At 43.8% G+C, this 19,026-nt stretch overlaps 1 protein-coding gene across 8 annotated transcripts in view; it reads right to left on the reverse strand.

Moving 5' to 3' along the window:
- Positions 1-232: 232 nt before the first annotated feature.
- mtss1lb (MTSS I-BAR domain containing 2b) overlaps positions 233-19,026 on the reverse strand; it is a 37,697-nt gene continuing 18,903 nt past the window's right edge. The window contains exons 4-16 of one of the 8 annotated variants that reach the window (XM_077564719.1): positions 16,841-16,925; positions 15,260-15,351; positions 14,978-15,052; positions 14,108-14,116; positions 13,124-13,281; positions 12,576-12,683; positions 12,396-12,493; positions 10,928-11,075; positions 9,978-10,052; positions 9,289-9,447; positions 7,325-7,522; positions 6,414-6,579; positions 233-6,175 (exon numbers count right to left, since the gene is read on the reverse strand). In XM_077564719.1, the coding sequence (XP_077420845.1) occupies positions 5,367-6,175; positions 6,414-6,579; positions 7,325-7,522; positions 9,289-9,447; positions 9,978-10,052; positions 10,928-11,075; positions 12,396-12,493; positions 12,576-12,683; positions 13,124-13,281; positions 14,108-14,116; positions 14,978-15,052; positions 15,260-15,351; positions 16,841-16,925 (2,180 nt within the window). In that variant the 3' untranslated portion in view covers positions 233-5,366. Of the gene's footprint in view, positions 6,176-6,413; positions 6,580-7,324; positions 7,523-9,288; positions 9,448-9,977; positions 10,053-10,927; positions 11,214-12,395; positions 12,494-12,575; positions 12,684-13,123; positions 13,282-14,107; positions 14,117-14,977; positions 15,053-15,259; positions 15,352-16,840; positions 16,926-19,026 lie in introns of all 8 variants that reach the window. The other 7 variants (XM_077564718.1, XM_077564716.1, XM_077564721.1 and 4 more) reach the window with 7 other exon arrangements.

Here is a 19,026-nt window from a genome sequence, read left to right on the forward strand (position 1 = left end):
CTTTTGTGAATAGCAAAAAGAAAAGAAAAAGTACAGTATCAATTTAGTTCACTACCGTCCGTAACTCACTACTAATGATAATAAAGAAAGGAGGCAGTATATAATAATGGATCTTTTTGGTATTTTGACATTCATTTTGTGCGAATAAAGGCTCTAAATGACAATAATTGTATAATTTATATCTGTCAATGTAGTTCTGTATATGAAAAAATAAGTTGATGTGATGAATGCACACAGTTGAAGTACAACCTTTATTAATAGTGGAATCATCACAGTGCGTTTTTTGTTACATCAGCGAGTGACTAAAATGAACTCAGACGGGGAAAAAAGGAAGGAAATAAAATCTCCAATCAAAAAAAAGAACAGAAGGGAAGACGTAAAATGAAATTATAAATCCGAGCTGCAACAAAGGCGACCGAACCTTGTTTGTTTTTTTTTTCCATTCAAAGACCCAGAAGACTTCTGTCTTCTCAATATTGATTTTAAACTGCGTGTTTTCGTGGTTTATATTCATTTTGTTGTTTGTGTACTATTGTGCTTGTCTTGTTGTATTTTGTGTACAAGGTTAGATTTTTAAAATTCAATGAATATGCTCAGGGGTGAAGAGACCACCTGCAACATTTTCATGAGGGAGAAAAAAAAATGTCATGAAATTAATAAACATAAATGTTTTGTTAGTTTTTTTTTTTTACAGTGTTTTGATCTTTTTGAACTTCCTTTACAAGGTTGTTGTTGTTTTTTAACACGCACGCCCGCACACGTGTTGCATGTACGTCGTTACTGTTGGAACGAAGAAGAAGATTAATAATCATCCTTTTAGTTTCTGCTTCTACACACACTGAAGTTGAAAGCGCGCGTTCCTATTGGACTGTAAGCCGACATGAATTACAACACACTCAGCATGTTTAAAAATATAGTCCATATTTCCCATTTGGGCGGGAGGAGCTTCTTCAACACAAAAATTGCAGTTTTGTCGTCTTGTATTGCCATGATTCTTTTTTTTTTCTTCTCTTTTTAACCTGCACAACTTCTTTGGGATTTACGCTAGTCTTATTTTAACCTGGGCAACATTTTTCAGGATGTGATAGTTTCCTTTTCATTCAGACTTATTTGAAGCGATATATCTTTTTCTCGAGGATTTTGTGGTAGTTTTGGTTCAACATGCACAACTTTTGAGTGATTTCCGATGGCTTTGTTTTAATCGACACAATTTCGGGGGGATTTTTAAAATAGGGGGATTTACACTAGTCTTATTTCAATCTACACAAATTTTGGGGTGATTTCTGGTAGACTTATTTTTACTTATGCAGTTTTGGAGTTTTGGAGATAGTGTGAACCTTTGCAATTGTATTTATTGTTTTTGTGGGTTTATGGTCATCTTCGCTGAACTTAAATTGCGGGCGGGATTTCTTAAGACTTGCTGTATTTTAACCTATGCAATTTTTGTGGGATTTACTTGAACCTGTGCAATTTAGGGTTGTTTTATTTGGAACTATGTAACTTTGTGGGGAATTGTGTCGGTTTTAGTTCAACCTGCACAACCTTTGGGCGATTTCAGATGTCTGTTTTAATCTATGCAATTTGGGGTGGATTTTTAAGGTAGTCTTGTTTTAAGGGCTGCAACTTGATTTTATTCTTCTGTCTTATTTCAACCTATGCAACTTTTTGGGTGATTTCCGGTAGACTTATTTTAACCTATTAATCGTGTGCAATTTTGGGTTGGTTTAGATCACCTCAATGTCATCTAAGCAACATTTGGGTTCATGGAACCCTTTTGGGGGCGATTTATTTGACTTTGCAAAATGGTCCAGAGAGGCATCGTGACAGCGAAATGCTTGATATGAACATATTCCAAACTTGAACAGAAACGTCCTGGAACAGCAAGCACGTAGAACAAGTCCCCAACCGAGACCCCCCCCCGCCAACCCCCCCGTTTTAGGATTCACAGACTTCCTCTCTTTAAATTATGCGCGAGTTAAATCAATAAATAAACTAAAAAGGTGAAGAGGTGTTCACTCGCCTCCGATCCCGCACATCCTACATTATATTACACACAGCTCACTTTTGTCATTTTTTTTTTCTTTTGACATTAAAAACACACACCAAAAAAAATGAAAGAAACGCGCACACACTCATCTGGCCTCTTTCACTGTCCACACCTGTTTTTTCATCACGTCCACGTTTCATTTTCTCATCACTCATGTCTTCATCTCGTCCTCATCACGTCACCAAACTCTTCTGTCCTGAGCTGTTGTTTCCGGTTTCTGTCTGAAAGTTACATTCGTTTCCTATAACAGGTGAATAAATGCTGATTGAAATGCCTTTTTGTCTTTTTGTCTTTTGAAGCGTGTAAGTTGACGTTGAAGTGTAAAATGAATGTGATTCGTTTTTTTTAACGTTTTTTCTGTTGTCTGATCAAAATACACATGTGACTTGTCAGGAAAAAAAACAACATCGCCCCAACAAAAAGCGAACCTCGTCGTCGTTCCATTCACAAAAGTCTTGTTTTAACGTAGCTAACTATTGAGGAATTTACAGCAGATCGTTTAGGAGGCTTTTACGCGACAGTCTTCTTGGAAATGAAAAGTCAGTCTAGTTGAGATGTTTGCAACTTTTTTTACAGTAGTCTCGTTTTAACGGAAGGATTTTCATAGTCTTGTTTGAAGCTTCTCGACATTTGAGGGATTTATGGCAGCCCTTGTTGGAAACTGCACAACTTTAGGGGGATTGGTGGCAGTTTTATTGTCATCTACAAAACTTTTGTGGGGTTTGTGGTTTACTTCCTGAACTCCCAAGCTTTGATTGAATTTACAGTTGTCAATTTTCTAGTGATATTTGAAGCGGTGCAATTTTTGGAGAGATTTGCGGTCATCTTGACTTAACTTGTGCAACTATTGAGGAATTCATGCTAGTCTTCTCCTTTTAATATTTATGTAGCGCATTTCAAGGTGACTCGATGTGCTTCATGAAATGAGTCATTTAAAAAAAAAAAGAAGTAAATAGTCTTGCTTTAACTTGTGGGTTTGGAGGGATTTTCGTAATCTTATTTTTCTTTTTTTCTTTACAGTTTTATGGTTTTCTTATTGGCTTCTAAAACCTTTGAGGATTTAACGTAGCCTTAATTTTTATGAGGGCTTTTTGTGGTATTATTTGAATCAGTTACAATCTGGAGGGAGTTAGTTATGCACTGTTAATAAAATAAAAAAAATCAAGGCAACAAACTTTTATAACATTTTGAATTGGGAATTTTTACAACATATTTTAAATAAATAAGAAGTTTACAGAACTACTTTGTTGCTTGTATTGTTTTAACGTTGTTGCAACTCAAAATCGATTTTTAGCCCAAAAATACACGTGTTTTTTTTTTTGTTTTTTGACAGTTTGCTAGCATGTGCATTTTTGAGGCATTTCAAAGTCTTGTTTTGCAACTCATGTAACTTTTGGAGGATTTAAACGAGTCTTATTTTGAACCTACACAACTTTTCATGGCTTTCTAGTTTTCATTTCAACTGCGCTCCAATTTTTAAGACTACAACAAACGAGGAAGGAAGTTTTTGTTGGCAATAGCGTATTGTTTGTACTTGAATACAAATTTTAGCGGACCTCAACAACAACGCTGTCGAGGTTTTTAATTTCCACTTTACCGATCATCTCGTCACTTCCTCTCTTCTTCTTCTTCTTCTTTTTCGTCTGTAAGACTTTCGGGAATTGCTAACGCACGCCGCGAGTTGACCGCCGAAACTTTCCGTCTCACACCGAGCAAGAAAATAACACATTTATTGCTGCGTTTGTCACTCTTCTCTCTGATTCTAGAAAATATATTGGATGTGCGGACGTCCGTAGCAAGCGCCGGCTTCTCGCCGGCTTCTCGCCGGCTTCTCGCCGGATTCTCGCCGGATTCTCGCCGGATTCTCGCCGCTTGCCCTGCGGAGGCGCACAAGCAGAACCACGTCACCATCGAAACGAGAAAGAAAAAACACGAGACACGCGAGAGAAGACGCCTCATTGGCTCGCCGGCTGTCCTGCAGTGGCGCACACGCACACGCACGCACACACACAAAAAAACGGGGGGGGGGGGGGGGGGGGGAGTGGGGGGTGCTGAGCGCTACTAGTCCAGTTCAATGCCAACAAGCAGACCGACCCACACAAGGTCGGCGTGCAATGTTAGCTCCCCGTGCTAGCAGCCACCCGAGATTCAGTCAAAAGAACCAGGAAGTCATGTGACAATCAGACCCCACGGGACCACCCTCGGACCCCCATCAATGAATTTTCGGCTCTGCCTGGAGGGCAAACGTGGAAAACCATTTGAGCATTTATTTTGGATTTTAGCTGAAGGTCTACGTACTAGTTTGCCAATTCAGTCGCTGGTGTTCCTATTTCTCACTACTAGTGCTACTTTTGACCTACTAGTATGCAATTTAGCTTCACTAGTAAACTCACAGGACTAGTAAACCTTATCAAGCACACGGAATAAATGCTTAAATGTACTAGTACACTCATCTTCACAGGTAAGACATTCAGTCTTGTTTTTTTCCACAACTAGTGCAACTTTTGGTCTTCCAGTGTGTAATTTAAAGCAGCTAGCGAAGAACTGCGGCACAATCTAAGCCCAACTAGTAGTAGGCATATGTCACTAGTAGCCTCCTTGTCAAGGTTATCCAGTTCAAGTTCTGTGTACTAGTATCTTTCATCTTCACTTTCGCCTTCAATTGTGAGGCAAAACTGCACTAGTTGGCATCAGTGTGCTACTAGTATTGATAGTATACTAGTGCTAGCAGTTAACTAATAGAATATTATTATGTCACTAGTAGTACTACAATCACGCAGTTGTCATCAACTAGTCCAGTCTTGCTTCACTAGTAGTTTCCCCGACCAAGTATGCCAAAGTTGTCCTACTTGTACGAATACTAGTACAAAGTAGTCCTAAGGCCAAGACGACCTTTAGCTGATATCAAGAACTTTGAATAAATGCTAAAACAATTGCCTACTAGTTGCAAGTAGTAGTTTTACTAGTGTAGCGCAGTGGTTTACTAGAGAATGATATACTCGTAGGCCAAATAGTGGAAGAAAATCAAACTAGTACAATTAAATGTCGTACTAGCGAAGAGTGTACTCGTCAAGCCGGCCTTCAAGGATTTGAAATAAATGCTCAAACGGATTTTCATAAGCGTAGAGAAGAGAAACATGCGTCCAACACACACGCGCACGCGCGCACACACACGAGTTACGGCGCTAACGTGTTAATATTTTATAGCGTCGCCTCTAACGGCGTCTTTTTACGTTTGTGTATGTTTTCATTCGACTTGTTTTATACGATGAGATTTCCCTACGCGTTCAACAGGATCTTCCCCCACCCCGCCTGCGGATCACAAGATGCGCGGCGCCGAGCGGTCGTTGGAGACGGTCTTGCGGAGTCGGACGCCCCTCCTGATGGTGGTCAGCATGTCGCCGGCGGATCCCTCCGCCCCCTCCAGGGCCTCGCCGGGCCCCGCGCCGGGCGGCGTCGAGTCATCCGGGAGGGTGGGGAAAGGGAACTGCCCCTCCCCGAGGGCGTGGGCGCCGGCCACCAGCTCGCCGATCTTCTCCACCAGGCTGTGGCGGTTGGCGGCGATCATCTTTTCCTCTTCGGACCCGCAGCCAAGGGCGCCGTGTTGCTGGGCGTAGACCTCAAGAGCCGCCCCGGAGCCCCAGGCGGTGTTCGGGAGGCTAAGGCGTTTGGGCGACGCCTTCACGTAATCGAGCGCACCCTGGGCGTCGTCCACCATGTAGACGCACTCCTCGCTTCCCACTCGGACCGGAACCCCTCCGGCCCCGGGTGAGTGCGAGTCTCCGGGAATGGTGGGCGTCTTGACAGGCACGATGGGGGGTCGGATGGGAATGGGGCCGGCGCTGGACAGGGTGCGCCTCACTCCCGGTTTGGTGGACGGCGTTCTGCGGATGGTGGCGGTGCCCGGCGTGCCGGATCCGCCGCCTGGGGGGGGTAAGACGTGACCCCCGGGTCCCAGGACCCCGCTGGGCAATCCGGCCGTGCTGGCGGGCCGCTTGGTCTGGATCATGCGGCGGTAATTCTGGGCGATGTTGGAGTGCCGAGGGATGGTGGACGACTTGTCGAAGTCCGTCGGACCGTCGGGGCCTTCGCCGTCGCCGTTCACCGAGTAGCAGTCGTAATCGGAACCTGACACATGTCACACAAAGAAAACGTTACCCGCACTCAATTGGGTCAAATAAGCCAACTTCTAAAGTTTTTCAACCCCCCAAAAATGGGCCAAATGAATAAGCGACAAAACAATGCAAAAATTGGTTATTACAAATGGCTTATTCATTTGATAAAAAGTTGGTTAAAATTAGTGAGCCACAAAGCTGAGTGAAAGTTGGGAAAGATGGGTTCGAGCCATGCAGAAAATGAAGCCCACCCTGAGACGGGATGGTGTCCTCCGAGCAGGAAGGGGTGGTGGTCTCGGTGCTGTATCCGCTGGAGTACTGCAGAGAGTCCCTGCTGCTCTTCTGCTGCTCCGTGCTCAGGCCTCGGGTCAGAACCATGGCCAGGTCGCTGGCGGCTGGAGGAACCTCGTCTCCGTACTGAGGAAGACGGGCCACAGATTTGGCGTAAAGATAACATTGAAGGAACTCAATTGAAACCAATGAAAATACGATGAATCCATGACATCATCTCAAAAAGCAACTTTTTTTTAAAAATGTCTTTTGAATTTAAAAAATCTGTTCTATTTGCAAATTCTTTTTTGGGGGGGGGAATATAGCCTGTGTGTCACTAAAAATATGTTTTTTGTGCTCATGCCAAAGCAATAAAAGTAAGAGTTTGGCGCCATCATGTGTGTGGCATATTTGGCATCTTGGGTTTTTTTTTTTTAAGGACTTGAAACCTTCCTTTTCAGAAAAACATAGCAACTTTGATTTTTATGATTGTTTGATTTTATTTACAGTGTTTTTATTCGTGCTATCGTTTGCTGCTTTTTAATACATTGGTTTTATTGTTATGTTATGTTGTAGGGAAGGAACAATGTTGGACTGAGTTGAGACATTTCACTTGCACAAAAACTGTGCTTTGCCTCTAGACAATTGTAAGCCTTATGTATGTGTGTGTGTGTGGGGGGGGGCATGATGCACAGAGCTCCTTCCCTAATCTGAATAGACATATACACGTTGTCTGCGTGATGAATGTATCCCTTTAAGGGGTGTGGCCTAGTGAATGACATCAGGAGGGAGGGTGAGCTACTCCTTGCAAGTGTTCTCATTTGTGCGTCTGACTGGTTGTCCAGTTGAGAAAGCGGCTGAAGGTGACAGAATGTTGCGGAAAACCCGTTACCTTGGCAACGGAGGACATTCTGGACCGGTGGGCTTCATCGGCGTGGGACGGGCCGGCGTAGCCTTGCGCACTGGGCGAGCCCTCGTTTTCCCGCAGCCTATCGAGCGGCGGCTCCTTCCTCCTCTGGACGACGGCGGCGGCGCTAGCGGCGCTAGCGGCGGCCACGGGCTGCTCGTAGGAACCTGCTTTGGACCAGTCCTGAAGAGTTTGGAATGTGGTTATTGGCTGGCAGGCCGCGTTACGGTCAGACTTGTCCGCTATCCAGCAGTTTGACACTCTTGGGTGCGCTTGCTTGGTTTGATTGGTCAGCTCACATCCTTCACATCCGGGCGGGTGGAGGGGGGGGGGGGCAGACGCTAAGGGTGCGCTCACATTAGTACAGGTTTACCCACTTTGGTGCAGTTGGATAAGGAAAAGTCAAGTGGAAAATGTTCTTTACGAGATGTTCTACGTGGCCACACGAGTCTAAACACATTCTGGTCAATATTGCGTTTGTGGAATATGAATTCAGTAGAAAAAAAATATCCATCTGAGTGGGCGGACATTTTGCCATTTTTGACATTTTTGACTGAAAATGACATCACAGATGCCAAAGGGCTCATGAACGTACATACGAATGGACAGCCAATGCCGTTTACTCGTCGTTGGGAGAAGTGACGCCACTGGCGGCCATCTTGCGTTGCCATTCACCAAAGCCGCCTCACTTGAACACGTGGATGTCTCTGCTGCGTTTTCGCAATATTTTTTTGCATCTACAGCGACAATTTCACCGTGAATGTAAGTTGTACTAATACGTATGGGAGAAATGCTACATGTATATTTTATTGCTAAGAAAAAGACTTTGAAGGTGTTTCATTACGCATAGATTTTCGCTCAACTGTAATGATTTTGTTCCAAAAAATAACACAAATGAAAATGGAATGCAGCAACACATTGCCTGTTCTGGACCCGTTTTGCAACTATATTGTTCCCACAATGCATTGTGTGGCACAGTTAATGAAGATATAATGATGTTCATTCTTGTCATATGTGTTTATGTTACCAGTAATTGAATGTGTCGTATTTAACGTGTTTATGTCTGTCCATGATTTGATTTTTTTTTTTAAACAAACTAACTTTAGGTTGTGCGTAAAATAATGACATCCAGGGCAATTCCATGTACGTGTAAGTTGCATTGCTCATCTGAGGATTGCTTGTGAAATTACAAATTCATGTTTTTGATTGTGACCAGCTGATTAATTGGTCTGACTACTATTTTTATTTTTACTTTGCAAAATCATCTTGCGGGCCGGATTAAACCCCTTTGTGGGTCTGATCCGGCCCGCGGGCCGTATGTTTGACACCACTGATGCTACTCAAAGATTGGTCCGCATCATGTTGTCAGCGCCATCAACAATCAAGTGAACGCAAAGCCCGTCAGGAAAAAAATATGGCTGCAAAATGGAAACCTAACCGCTGTGAGTCGCAATTCACAATGCGATGAATGAATGGTCGATGCAAACAGTGAAGTTGCGAGACGTTCAGCCCAAAAAAAGAAGTTGTCAGTAAAAGTGGCAACGTAAGATGGCTGCCCTACTGGATTCAGCTGCGTCGGTCCTATTGACAGTCCGTTCATATTGAAGTCGCAAGCCGAGTTCTTAGGCAATTTGATGTCATTTCCAGTCGACAGCAAGTGGCAAAATGGCCGCCCCCTGAGATGGAAAAAAAAGAGAGTGGATTTTGCTGCTTAATTCAAAGACCTAAGGCTGAAATTGAACAGAAAGTTGAGCATTTATTTCCTAATTCCAGGTCTTAACCGATTTGCACCAGGCAAAGACAAACGGCGTGTGAACGCACCCTTAGGAAGCAAAATCATGGAGAAATGAAGGATTGAAAGAAAGAAAAAATGACACTCGAAGCCAATGGGGGGGGGGGGGGGGGGAGGAAACCAAAGCGGGGATGAGCAGGCAGAATGGGGAACAAACCTTCCAGGTGGGAACCTTGCAGGATGTGGGAGAAGAGGAGCAGGAGCCGGAGGGCCGGCTAAAGGGTGGGGGCGCGGTGACAGGAAGTGTGACAGAGTGAGGCCTGGGCGAGCCTGAGTGAGAGAGAGCGGGGCGGAAGGTAGCGAAGGACGAGCCAAACTGCGGGACGAGAGACAAGGTCACATGATCATCGGCCAAGGAGGAAGAAGAGGAGGAGAATGGGGGCCACGTCGCCCCCTGGTGGCACGGGAAGGACACGCAACGACAACTTGCTGCTCTTCATGCGCCACCAATGCAACAAAGTAGCGTCGACTTTGTGTTGGCGTGAGATGAGTTCAAAGCAGCCCCGCACATCCATCATGTGATTAGGACTTAATATCATTTGGTTACAAGTATGAGATCATAAAATGCCGTCAAAGGCTGCATGCAGCTTTGGGAGTACTATTGTAATGTTGGTAAACAAAGGATACGTATTTTCTTGTTCAAGAAATTAAACAGATCAGAATGATAAAGTCGTAGTGTGTGTCAATTGGTGTGTTATTGTGTGGCAGTGCGTACAAGTTCTGGCAATATGTGCACGTGTGTGTGTGGGGGTCATGGATGGGCAAATGAAATGCTGGAGGGGCCACAATTGACAACAGTAGTTCAAAAGGGTTCGCTATCACGCTGAGCGAGCTGCCAGCACTTACTGTGGTTGGCGAGTTGCATTCGCTGACCGACTGACACGTTTCCGAGGCCTCCGACGACGCCGAGCTGGACGACTTCTGCCGCACGGCACACAAAAGAAAGACTTTGGGTTATTCTTAGTGTTATTGGTTGAGCTTAAGTTTGAGTTCAATGAAGAACTCAAGAAAGTTTGGTCGGCCACCTTTTGACTCAATTTGGGTTACAGGGATGTGATTTGACCAAAGTGAAATTATCTGAAAATTTAGCCGGGGGTCTGGGGGCCGCTGGCACCCAGACCCCCCCCGGAGCTCATTGGTATTCCGTGTTTTTAAGTACTTTCAATGCACTCACATGACAAAGAAATAGACAAAACAACAGCATAAATTTTCAATGTATATTGAACTATCCCATATAAAATGGCAGTTTTAGTCAACTCAAAATCAGTCACATTCAAAAACATTGGACTGCCTTTGCTTTTAAAAACTATCACTGAGAATATCATCATATCTAACTAATGTGATTACTAAGTTAACACATAAATAATGTTGAAGAGTTCAAATTTCATGAACAAATAATTGTATCATGACCAAATGAAAAGTAACTCATATTAGAGCATACCACAAATGTCTTTGTTATAGCAGAAGATGTTATCTGTCAGAGTCATGTGCATACACAATGAAATACAAAAAAAAAAAAAAAAAAAAAAAAATCTGATTTTTTTTTGGGGGGGGGGGAAGCGGAATTCCGCGAATTAGCGGAAAAATCACATCCCTGGGGTTATTTTGGACCCAACTGTTTCTCGGGTGCAAAAGGTGGCGTAAGAAACAAACATAAACTCTTGAAACTGCTGGGTGTAAAATATCCCAATTTGGGTCAAACATTGGACCGACCCGCTACTTGGGTGGATTTGTCCCAATTTGAGTTGTTTTGTCCAATTTTTGTCCGTTTCAGTGCGGAGGAAGTTGAGTCCCACCTGACTGGTGATGTCGCAGGGCATGGGCGAGGGCGGCTTCGAGTAGATGTTGGTGTCCTGAGACACGAAGCCCGAGTCGTGGGACGAGACGCTGCTGAGGCGGTGGGCGGCGATGCCCCCGGCGGGCCCCCCCGGCTGGCACGGCAGGCTGCTGCGGTAGCGATACGAGGACGAGGAAGAGGAGGTGGGTGAGTGGGGCAGCGAGCCCCCGCCGCCGCCGCCCAGGCCCCCCCCGCCACCGCCACCGGACGAGCGAGAGGCGCTACTGTGGCCGCTGTTGACACTGCTGTGGGGTGTGCGCGGTGGTGATGTTGATTGGCAAGCGTGTGGAGGTTCGTGAGCGGTCGCCGTTTAAGAAGCACAAGACAGAAAGAGGGCCACACACGCAACAAACGCACAATGTACACACAGAGACACACACAAAGAGGAAGGTTGTGTGAGTGTGTGTGTTTGTGCATGTGAGGGGGAGCAAAAGGGGGGACATGGGAGAGTGTCAGTCAGATCAGGAGCATCAAGGTAACACACACGCGCGAAGGGTCCAAAGTCGCACAACACACTGACACACGTTTGTCCACAGTGGTCAACTTGACACAAGTGAAAACACACTTTAACAGACATACATTGACACACAAAACACACTAATACTTATTGAAACAAACTAATAATAAACATTGATACCATAAGACACACACAAACTTTGTTAGCACCAAAAACGTTGAATGAAGTTAACTGCACTTTGTTAGTTTCATCTCAATGGCCAGCGCAACGTTTTTGTGCGGCGCTGGCTTGCAAATGGAGTTTGCGAAATCCAAAAACACCCACCACCTTTGGCCAGCAGATGGCAGCATTGCATCTCTTTTCAATGGGTTCCCGTGCGAAAACATGAGCATAAGCGTTTGTCGCATTAAATCTCATTCAACGAGTATCACTAAACAAACAATGTTCGTGTCAAAGTCACTGTTGTGCAGAAAATGTATCTTTTCACAAAAAGCTTGTTTTCTCTTCATTTTTTTCTATTTTCGCTCGATGTCACTCAAATGAGCTATTTTCAAATGGTGATTACTAAAGAAGGAATAAGGTAGAAATGTACTTTTTTTTCCTAATGCAGTAAAAGAGTTCATGTCTCGTGAGTGACAATTTACGATATCAATATATGATGACTTGGATAAACACGCTATTGTCCGTTGACACACCAACACATGCTGTAACACACGATAACACACACACACATATTGTCAAGGACAGGGTCACACACAGCACCTCTTTCAACAAATCAAGATGTCAAGATTCAGCACCGCCATTCGATTTTCAACATTTATTCCCTCTTTGAATTTGAAACAAAATTGTCTGAATTGCAAATTGTGTGATTTGCAAATGTAAAACCTTCAAGGTAACTACGACAAAAAAAAAGAAAAACGCTGTCGATTTGGAAACTGTTCCGAGTGTGTGCGTGTGCGTGTGCGTGCACCTGCACATGCTGCTTTTGCGCGAGCTGGAGCTGCTGGGCGAAGAGGGCGGAGTCTGATAGGACCAGCTGTAGTCGGACCCCTTGAGGTCCTTGATCACCTGAGGACACGCGCGCGCAGGTTCAGAGACAGACAGCTGTGTGTGTGTGTGTGTGTGTTTTGTGCGCGTGCGTGACGGTCACCTGTTCACTGGCAGGGGGCAGCTTGTGTGGGTCCGTGGTCAGCACAGTGAGGTCGTCAATGATGGCCTGCAGGTGCGTGATCTCCCCCAACATGGCAATCTCGCCATTCTGACAACAAACACGTTGACAACGTTACACAACCGCACATTAGACGTCACACACACAAGAAGAGACAGAACAGATATAACATTTGTGATTAATCGCGAGTTAACTATTGAAGTGATGTGATTAATTACGATAAAAAAATTGACCCGCCTGGCACCCCAAACTTTTATAGTTGGTTTTACTCGATTTGATGTGTGTGACCCGATACATGATGAACCCGAACCCTAACCAAAATACAATTCAAACCTAAACTCTAAAACCAAGTCTTGACCCTCAAAAAGAGGTCTTGTGTTGTGAGGACCGGCCAAAATGTCCTCCAATCACGAAAATGTCCTCGTTGGGTTTTTTTTTTTTATTAAAAGCTCATTTTGGTCCTCACAATGTAGTATGTACAAGTACACACGCAGACACACGATAGTGTATGGCAAAACGTGGCCACTGACCACGACTGGCTGTAGGAACGCGCTGAAGGTGCAGAATCGTCCTCGTTCCTCCACCAGGGCCCGCCGCACCGCCTGCTTCTCCATCTCCTCCATCAGCAGACACATGTCGGTCACGTCCTGCATGGCGCTGTCCAGCTGAGGCTGCAGGTCGACGCGCCCTGACAAACGGACAGATGTGCGACCATTCACATGCAGTAATAGTCAAGATGACTGGTCGCCAGAGGCGGCAAATCCAGGTCCAGAAAGTAAAAACCCTGCCACAGTTTGGCTTTAGCCCCTGATGCTAGCTAGCCAGCTAGCTCCCGAGCAGGTAAACTAGCACCATGGGAGCTAGCTAGCATCAGGGGCTAAAGCCAAACTGTGGCAGGGTTTTTACTTTCTGGACTTGGATTTGCCACTTCTGCTAACGTGGAGGTGCTAACAGTTGCTACTAACAGCGGAACTTCCAAAGTCAAAGTGCTTCCAACCGTCTACTGGATTCTGATAATGATTTGGAGTGATGCTGAAATTTAGGAAACATTTTATCACCTCGATTGATTATCTACTAAGGGTAAGAATTTTGGAGGTTCCAGCATCGGAATGATGCAACAAGCGCATGCAAAAGCCGTAAAAAGTCCCAACGGCCCTAAAATCAAAAACTGCTCTACATGATGAGTCAGCAAAATGGAGACAAGTTGAAGATGTTACAAGATGGCCGACGTCCATGCAAAATGAGAGGAACAAACACTTCCTGTAAGTACACGAAGTGAGATTGTGCACGCATTGTGTTTATGTGTGAGATTGCATACGGTAGTGTGAGAGTGTATGAGATCATGAGAGTGGGTTCGAGTGTACATGTGTGCAATTGTTATATGTGAGATTGTGTACTGCGTGTAAGTTCATGAAAGCATGTAAACGTGTACGTCTTTCTGTCCGTGTGTATATGCGTGTATTAAGAACGTGGGAAAAGGTACGAGGCCCACACACACACACACACACACTTACCCTGGATCTCTATTAGAAGCCAACCAGAAGGGCGTGAGTGTGTTTGAGGTGTGTTGGGGTTGTTGGGGGGGGCGGCAAAGTGGGAGAAAAAGAGTGAGCACAAACTGTCATTAAGTGTTAGTCAGCCGACATTACAAGACACCCCAAATAATAAAAGCATAAACAAACATGTCATAATGCTTGAATTGTTCTGACATGCATTCATATTTGCTGAGATTTGTTTTCTGCCTGGCAACTAACACGAGGGAACCAAATGAGTGGCGAGGAGAAAAAGCACTTCGGTTGGCCACCAGATGTCGCCATCTAGCTAAGTCTTCTTTTATTCAAGAAGTCACAGAGAACGTCCCTGATGACTCATGCTAAGGGCATCGTGTCATTAAAAAAAGAAAAAGAAAAAAAAATAGTCAATGGTTATTTTATTCATTTGTTTACATTAACGATATCAAAATAAAATATATTTTTATAATCTCTTCGTTCTTTTGTAGTTTTTGTTCTATTTAATTTAATTTAAAAAAGAAATCCTTACAATATTACTTTATTTTTTACCATCTTTAATTGAATAATTACACGACTACTACTGCTGATAATAATAATGATAATGAGAAGAACTGCTTAAACCAAGCACGTGTCCCTCACACACAAAAATATTCGTAAATGAGCAATTTCATTTTCAACAGAAAAAAAATCCAATTAATTCTTGACAATGATCCCTTGAAGTAATTAACGGGGGGAAAAAATCCTAATTGAAGTGGAATAAACAATTCCCGGGTGACACGGCCCCGTTCCACTTCCTGCGACATCGCCAAACCTTTCCCTTGACGTGCGTGCGATTCGCAATCTCTGATCTCTCTCCTCCAATCTCAAACTCACCTTTGCGAGCTTTCTTCTGGAGCTTCATGGTGTCCGACGACTTCTTCTTGATCTCGTGTCGTGACCGCTTGTACTCTGGTGAACACGCCAATCGCATTAATTGCAAAGCAGGAGTTGAGAACATTCACAGATCCTCCCAGAACAACTAGTTGATGGCTAACCGTCTGCATAGTCACTCAAGGGAATCCAATCCGTTACTATATGCATGTCCAGGGCATTCGCACAGCCGCTGCGGCTTCTTGCATTCGGATAACCGTGCGCCTCAAATTTGAGCGCGGGTACCTTTGGCGTGGTCCTTGTCCAGTTGGGTGGCCGTCTTCTTCCAGTCCTCAATCTTGTCCTGCAGAGGCATGATGAGGCTCTCCATCAACGCGCTGTCGGGCGAAACAAAAATCCAAACACATCCATTTGGTTTCCAGCCCAAGGAGAAGTTCTGAAGTTGTATTCAGTAGTCGCTCAGTTACGGCTGTGGCAATGAATCGAAATTCAATTACAATTTCAATTATTACACTCCACAATTACAAAATGAGTGTAAAAAAGAAAAAAAAAAAGATTATTAATACTAATTTTGAGTTGTTTGAGTTGTTTAAATGTATACATTTGCACCATTTGCAGCCATTTCTACTGAAGCAATCCCCTTCGCTCCCGGCTGTTTTACTGGATTTTGACTTTTTTCGCAAGGCCCACAGAATATTGTGTTCTATATGGAACCTACTAAAAGAAAGATTAGAGTCTCTTCTTTCATCAGGAACAAAAAGTATATTTCTATCTGCTTCCGTTTTGCAGCAATTAGCATTGGAATATAGCTACCTCTCCTCATTATTCACAAATCTGCTGAACACAGTGGGGGGAAAGAGCTTTCTTGCAACATGGCCCTGGTTGATCTCTTATACTCTGCTGCCACCTGCTGGCCGTTTTTTTATAAGAACTACCATTGCTTCAAGCATTCTCTTCAGTTCAGAGGCTGCATCAAAGCAAAGTATGCTCTATCATAAAACAAACAAACAAAAAAAAAAAAAATATATATATATATACAGTATATATTAAAAACGTATCAATACGTCTTTGGAGTTTGAACATAATTTGTTCCTGTGAAGTGTTAAAATTCCCAATTGTTCAACCTCTGAAACATCAGTAGTATTAGTTACAGTAGTACACAATAGTAGTCTTTTTAGTACTAAGTAGAAGACACTATTAGTACTCAGCCGGAGAAGAGGTAGTAGTAGGCCTACTCAGTCATCACAGTGCTTAGTAATTAAAATAATAGTAGTATTCAATAGCAGGTGTTGTACTCAAGAGTAGTAGTGGTACTTGGTAGTAGTAGTTGGAGAAGTACAAAGTAGTAGTGGCATTATTTGTAGTAATAATAGTTGTCAGCAGTAGTATTTGCAGCAGTATTCACTATTCAGTACGAGTAGTTGTACAGTAGCAGTAATAGCATGCTATGCTTAGCAGGAGTAGTAGCAGCATGACTCAGCAATAGTGGTTGAAGTAAGCGCGTAGGGTTTCGAGTTGTCAGTATTGGTCGTCGTAGCAGAAGTAACAGAAAAGCGTTGCGTTGGCAAAACAACTTGGGACTGTGGAAAAGTCATTACAGCTTTTGTGGGCTTGAAGGCAAACAACGGCTGAACGGAAACCTCGCTGGTTAGCTGTGGCCGAGCGCATTCGAACCCCTCGCGCAGGGCAAAGAGCCGACTTCACGACCGCAGCGTTCCTCTCAACGCAACCTGACCGTCAGGTCGCACAGAGGTGCGAGGAAGAAAACAAAACACGGCAATGGGATTCTCCTCTCTCGGTGTTTGTGCCGAGACGGGACGGGAAGTAGCTAACCGGCTAACCAGCGAGGGAGTGGGCGGGGCTTACTTGGTGAACTGTCGAAGTTTGGCCTCGATACTGCGATGCCTCATGCACATCCTGGTCAGAGCTGAGCCGATGTCTCTGGTTGCCCCTGGAGACGGGAAACCCATCACAGCACATTAGTACAAGCACATTACTAGCACTCACTAGTAATAGTGGTACAAACTAATAGCAGTGGTGTTGGAGTACTAGTAGTAGTAGTAGAGGGTGTCCGGAAAGTCGGAGTAGCGGTAATAGAAAAAGTCTGAGCAGTAGTAGTAGTAGTAGTAGTAGTAGTAAAAATAATAATAATAAAAAAAAGTAGTTGTAGAACAAGAACTAGTAATCAGTAGTTGAAAAAGTATTCAGTAGCAGTAGTAACAGTAGCGGTAAGCAAAAACAGAGACTGGACTAGTAGAAGAAGTTGTAGCAGAAGACGTACTAGACAAAGTATAGTAAAGAAGTAGCACAGGAAAAAGAAGTAGTGAGTGTTCACTACTAGTAGAGGTTAAAAAAAAAAGTATACTCTGTAGTGAGAGAAACAGAAGAACTACTAGTAGTGCTGGTAGGAGTACAAGTAGGAATAACAGTAGGAATGGTAGTAATAGTACAATAGTAGTAGTAGAAATAGCAGCAGCAGAAGATGCGGTAATAGTAGTAGTTAGTAGAAGTTGTTGGTGGGGGTAACCAAAACACACCAATACAAATACATACGAATACACGATAACACGGTGGATGTCAAGTGGCCTGTAATTCTTGTCTTGTTGTTTTTTTTGTCTTTTTTTTACATATGTCTGCCACAGATTTACTGGATTTGAGTTTGTGTGTGCGCACGTGAGCTAGCAGCTAATGCGCTAACGTAAACAATGGTGTCTATTTCTGGAAGCGGCGTGGAAAAAAAAGCCGACCGGTCTGCTTGTGAATGATGGTCGGCGAGCGCGCGCGATTCCCAAACAAGGTGCTGCCGATCCAGTAAAAGGCCCAAACAGGCCGCAGTCATCGCTAATGCTGCTGCTAAAGTACACAGTGGAAAAAGTTGGGATTCAAGTGGGATTCCGTCCCCGGGGGCGCAAATTAAGGCCAAGGTTTAGGACAGTTGACAGTTTGTGGCAACTTGGACCGTCACCATTGAATCTTTTGAAAATGGATTATTCCAGGGGTTCTTAACCTGTTTTTTTGGTTTGTTTTTTTACCTTGAGATACAACTTTTCCTGTAAGAAGTGGCCTAGGGCCCATTCGGGAATTATGTTGATTTATTATTGTTTCTATTTAATAACTAAATTAAATCTAGTTAAGGTTTATAAAATCATTATCAAATAACATGATCCAATGTGGTCATTTATTTATGTGTAAACACCGAATAAGATGCCCAATAAGCAAAGAATTCCGTTTTTGTGGATGTGTTTTTTGTTGTTGTTTTTTATTTAAAGAAACGAGACAGTGTAACCAGATTGATAATTGTGATTCAGATTTACTCAAGGGAGTTCTTCACATGATCGATCTGCAAACCTGCTTTCAGCGGCAAACATTTGCAGTCGGTCTATTTTTAAAGTGAACTTGGTCGACTTTTTTTCACAGCCTTTGCGGCAACCAAACGCGGCGTAAGACTTTTAAGACTTGATACTGTCTAATCTGTACCAGCATAAATTGACAGTAGGCTCATATTCATCAAAAAGTTAAATCCCTAAAAAGTCTATTAAACGTCATTGCAAGCCGCGGCAACTTAAAAAAAATGCAGTTCAGTACTACTGGTTTACAAATCTGAATTTCACAGACAAGCTGGGCGAGACCCTCTTCAGACCCTCTCATTGATGTTTTGTATCAGTATCACGTTATATCGCGCGCACACACACACACACACACACACACACACACACACGCACACACACACACACACGCACACACACACACACACAGACCGTTGTGATCCCCAGAAAAGTGCTCCATTCATAATTAACAAATTCCTCCCTTGCGCCTCCCGATCTACCCGGCAACCATTCAATAAAGTAAAGACAACACACGCACACACACACATACACAAACACACACGCGCGCGCCAGTCAGGCCTGTGCAAGTATGTGGAATGGAACTTCGTCCATAACGGTGATGATGATGTCAGCGTATATCAACAATAAATTTTTAAAAAGTGCAGGCCTACTGAAGAGAAGAACAACAAAAAACAAAAATGAAAAAAGAGGAACGAGGAGGAGGAG

The sequence above is a fragment of the Vanacampus margaritifer genome, chromosome 4 (genome assembly GCF_051991255.1).
Source record: "Vanacampus margaritifer isolate UIUO_Vmar chromosome 4, RoL_Vmar_1.0, whole genome shotgun sequence".
Lineage (NCBI taxonomy): Eukaryota > Metazoa > Chordata > Actinopteri > Syngnathiformes > Syngnathidae > Vanacampus > Vanacampus margaritifer.